General features: G+C 48.9%; 1 protein-coding gene across 3 annotated transcripts in view; it reads left to right on the top strand.

The window, feature by feature from the left end:
* Positions 1–516, top strand: part of LOC119344432 (glycine-rich protein 2-like) — a 1,339-nt gene extending 823 nt beyond the window's left edge. Inside the window, exon 2 of one of the 3 annotated variants that reach the window (XM_037614863.1) lies at positions 62–516. In XM_037614863.1, the coding sequence (XP_037470760.1) occupies positions 62–210 (149 nt within the window). In that variant the 3' untranslated portion in view covers positions 211–516. The other 2 variants (XM_037614872.1, XM_037614869.1) reach the window with 2 other exon arrangements.
* The last annotated feature ends 2,922 nt before the right edge of the window (positions 517–3,438 follow it).

Genomic DNA, 3,438 nt, shown 5'->3' on the forward strand with positions numbered 1-3,438 from the left:
GGCGGTGGTGGCTACGGAGGCGGCGGCGGCGGCGGCCGTGAGTGCTACAAGTGCGGCGAGGAGGGCCACATCTCCAGGGACTGCCCCCAGGGCGGCGGCGGTGGCTACGGAGGCGGTGGCGGCCGTGGTGGTGGCGGCGGCGGTGGCGGCTGCTTCTCCTGCGGCGAGTCTGGCCACTTCTCCCGCGAGTGCCCCAACAAGGCCCACTAGGCGGCGCAGCTCGTCAGATCTGAGTGCCCCGTTTCCTTTCGCTCCTTTACCTACCTCTTGATTCTGCAGCAAGTCATACCATATACCTATCAGTACTAGTATTAGTCGCCGCAGCGTTTCCCCCTGCTGCTCGATGCGAGCTTGGTTTCAGAAGAATTGCTGGTGGTGTGTTCGTTAAGATCCAAGTTATTTTGTTGTCTCTCTGTGATGAGGACACAGATCTATCTATGTGTTGGATGGACTAAGTTATCGAAGTCAAGTTTGGTGTCTTAAGATTGATCTATGATCTTGCATGTCTATTGTTTATCTTGCATATCTGCCAGCTTGAAAGTGTTGATTCTGATATTCTATTCTAGCTTAGTGGTGGATTATTTTGGAATCCTGTTCTCCCATTTCAATGTGATTCCATTGGCGTTTTGATAGTGGGTACGATTCGCAAGTTTGATGCTTTTCAACAGTTTCATGGTTCAAAATCTTTCTTAAATAAGGTCCATTCTTATATGTGCTTGTGCCACTGTAGACCTGCACTGCTTGTCTGACTGCTACTACTAGTTTCTTCTCGTGCCACTTGCTTGCAAAATGTAACCTAGCTTAATATTTTTGCATCCGTGTTAAGCAAGATTCGATGATCCCTTGCCATGATGGAAGGCAAATTCAATCAGTTCTGCTGTCAAATTCATTATAAGCTTAATCTGAATTCAGCAGTCTCTTAAGAAAGAAGGCACGTTAGCTTACTGATTAAGCCTAACGCTCCGTTGCAGCTTAGTGGAGAGAGTGTGCTTTGTCTTGGATGAACGGAATGGAATCATGTCGCTTTAGACTTACGTGTGCGAAGAATAACAGCCTAAATTTAGATCTCCTTAAACATATATGACTGAACCCACGAACTATGATTACGATGACTTATTATCTGCGGCTTTTTAGCATAAATTTAATAGCTGTGAGCTTACAATGACTTGTTATCTGCGGCTTTTTAGCATTTTTCATAGGAAATTCAATAGCCACTCCCAAATGAAACCATGATATGAATTATGAAGTACACATCTCAATATTCCAGATCTCCTGCGTCCTTTGCAGGCAATGAGCAGGGGGAGGGACCCTGCCCCTGCAGTCGTACTTGGTAGTCTTTTTAGTCCTAAATGGCAGTTTGTCGGGTAATCTCATCGGGGAGGAGACTCCGGCGAGCCCTGTTCGTGGCCGCCATAGCGTTTGCTGTCCTCGACTTCTTCGATGCTGGCAACAACTTGGTCTGCCCCGTATCTTACGAACCCAATAACCTCCCTGTATCCAGTTTGCTCCTGCTTTCTCTTCGTGTGTTGATCTCCATGGTGAGCTTACCGTCGGAACAAGGGGCGATAGTGTAGGGATGGAGGCAACCAAATCCGTCTTCTCCCAAGTTCCCTTTGTTTCCCTTTAGCTCCAACAAATTCCTTGTAGAATTTGGTCATATTTATTCCGTTTCTCTGGCGTTGTTGGTCTAGGTTTTCTCTCCAATCTACCTTCTGGTCTCTGCTGGTTGGTATGAATTGAAGACTGCCTCGAATTCTTTCCTTATGGCTTCTGTTCCTGCTTATGTTCCATACGTTTTTACGGTCAATTGGTTGCTAGGTCCAATCAATACTTGTTCATGCCCTCTCCAACCTCTGACTTGGGGCCCCGCATGGTGATTCTTGGCTGTGGTGGCCATTGTTTTAACCTGGTGGCGCTGTAGGAGCCACTCCGCGGTAGGTTTTAGGGCGCATTTCTCAAGGTCGGAGCTTGGTCGTTGAAGATTGTAGTAGGACAAGGTGGTGGTGTTTTTTTTCTTTGAAACGAAGGCAAAAGATTTGCGTTATCCATTAATTAAACAGAAGAGAATTGCTTAGTTAATTACCGGAAAACTGGGCAAAAACCGTCACAATACACTGAGCGGCACACATAGTATACCCCACGCCTCCTTTCAGAGGGCCTCGTCGAGCTAGTACACATGCATCATCGTCATCACTTCTCCCAAAACAGCGTCATTGCCTTGCCAAAACGGCGTCACTGCCTTTCCTAATCCCTGAGCAAGCGATCCGACTTCACCGTAGACGAGCATCAACCCAACCCACACCATTGCTAAGTAAATAGGCAATTTTTCGACTAATTTAATCTATAAGTAGATGACTAGCAAGGCATTGACAGAATTAACGACATATTGATCTAAACAAGCACGTACTACGCAAAGAGTAGACAAATCTACACATGATGCTAGTACTGCTAATATGGAAATAATCAGGAAAGGGATAAACGCGTTATACCCTCCAGTAGGCCATGCAGAAGCCGCCGCGGTGGTGGCGACAACATCAGCGTTCCCGGCGGCCTTCTTGTCAGCCTCGGTCTTCTCGGCGGCGGCACGTTCGACGTCGGTGGACATGGTGATGACGGAGACGACACAGACGTAGTGGATCGGAGGCGAGCAGTCGCGTAGTCGCTTCCCAAAAACCTATTCGCTTCTCTCCCGTACAGGAACCGGAGAGATGGTGTTTCGGAGACCTGCTCTCCCATCGACCGTGTACGCGACGGACAGGATGGAGTCACCGACGGCAACAACAGCAAAGGAACGACGGTGGGCGGTTCGCGTGGAGTAGATGTGATCTGATCGTGGCGGCTAGGGTTAGGAGACACCACACATTTATATAGGCGCAGCCGCGTGAAGAGACGTGGGCTCGACCCATGTCCGAGTCCGTGACAGCCCATGATCCGACGTCTCAGATCGTGGCCCAGCTGTCAGAAACTCTCCGTTAGTGACTGGCAAAAATAAGCGCGTAGGTGTGAGCTCGGCTCGGCTTATTCCCGCAACCCGCGTCACGTCGCGACGAGGCGTGGCGGGCGGAGGAGGAGGAGCGCGCGAGGGCCTCTTCTCTTCTCAAGCTCCAATAGCATGTAGAAGAGAAACCCTTATAAGAAGGTCCAACTCCTCTTCCACTTTCGGGGTGGGACTAAACTTTCCACCTCCACCTAGTGCCAATAAACCCACATGGGTCCTTAGAGATTTTTCTGAAATTGTTGGATGGGCCTAAAGCCCACCCCATATTTCAACAATCCCCCATCAGATCTCGAGGGCCCATTGTGTCCTTTGTCCCAATAGCTGTTTCGATATACTAGTGTTTCAGTGAAGACCTGTTAAGGTTGAGCTTCACCTAGAGCAAGTAGCTAGACTCCTTCACAACTGAACAATGGACTATTGCCTTGAATTGTCAGTTTGGC

This window comes from Triticum dicoccoides, chromosome 1B, assembly GCF_002162155.2.
Source record: "Triticum dicoccoides isolate Atlit2015 ecotype Zavitan chromosome 1B, WEW_v2.0, whole genome shotgun sequence".
Classification (NCBI taxonomy): domain Eukaryota; kingdom Viridiplantae; phylum Streptophyta; class Magnoliopsida; order Poales; family Poaceae; genus Triticum; species Triticum dicoccoides.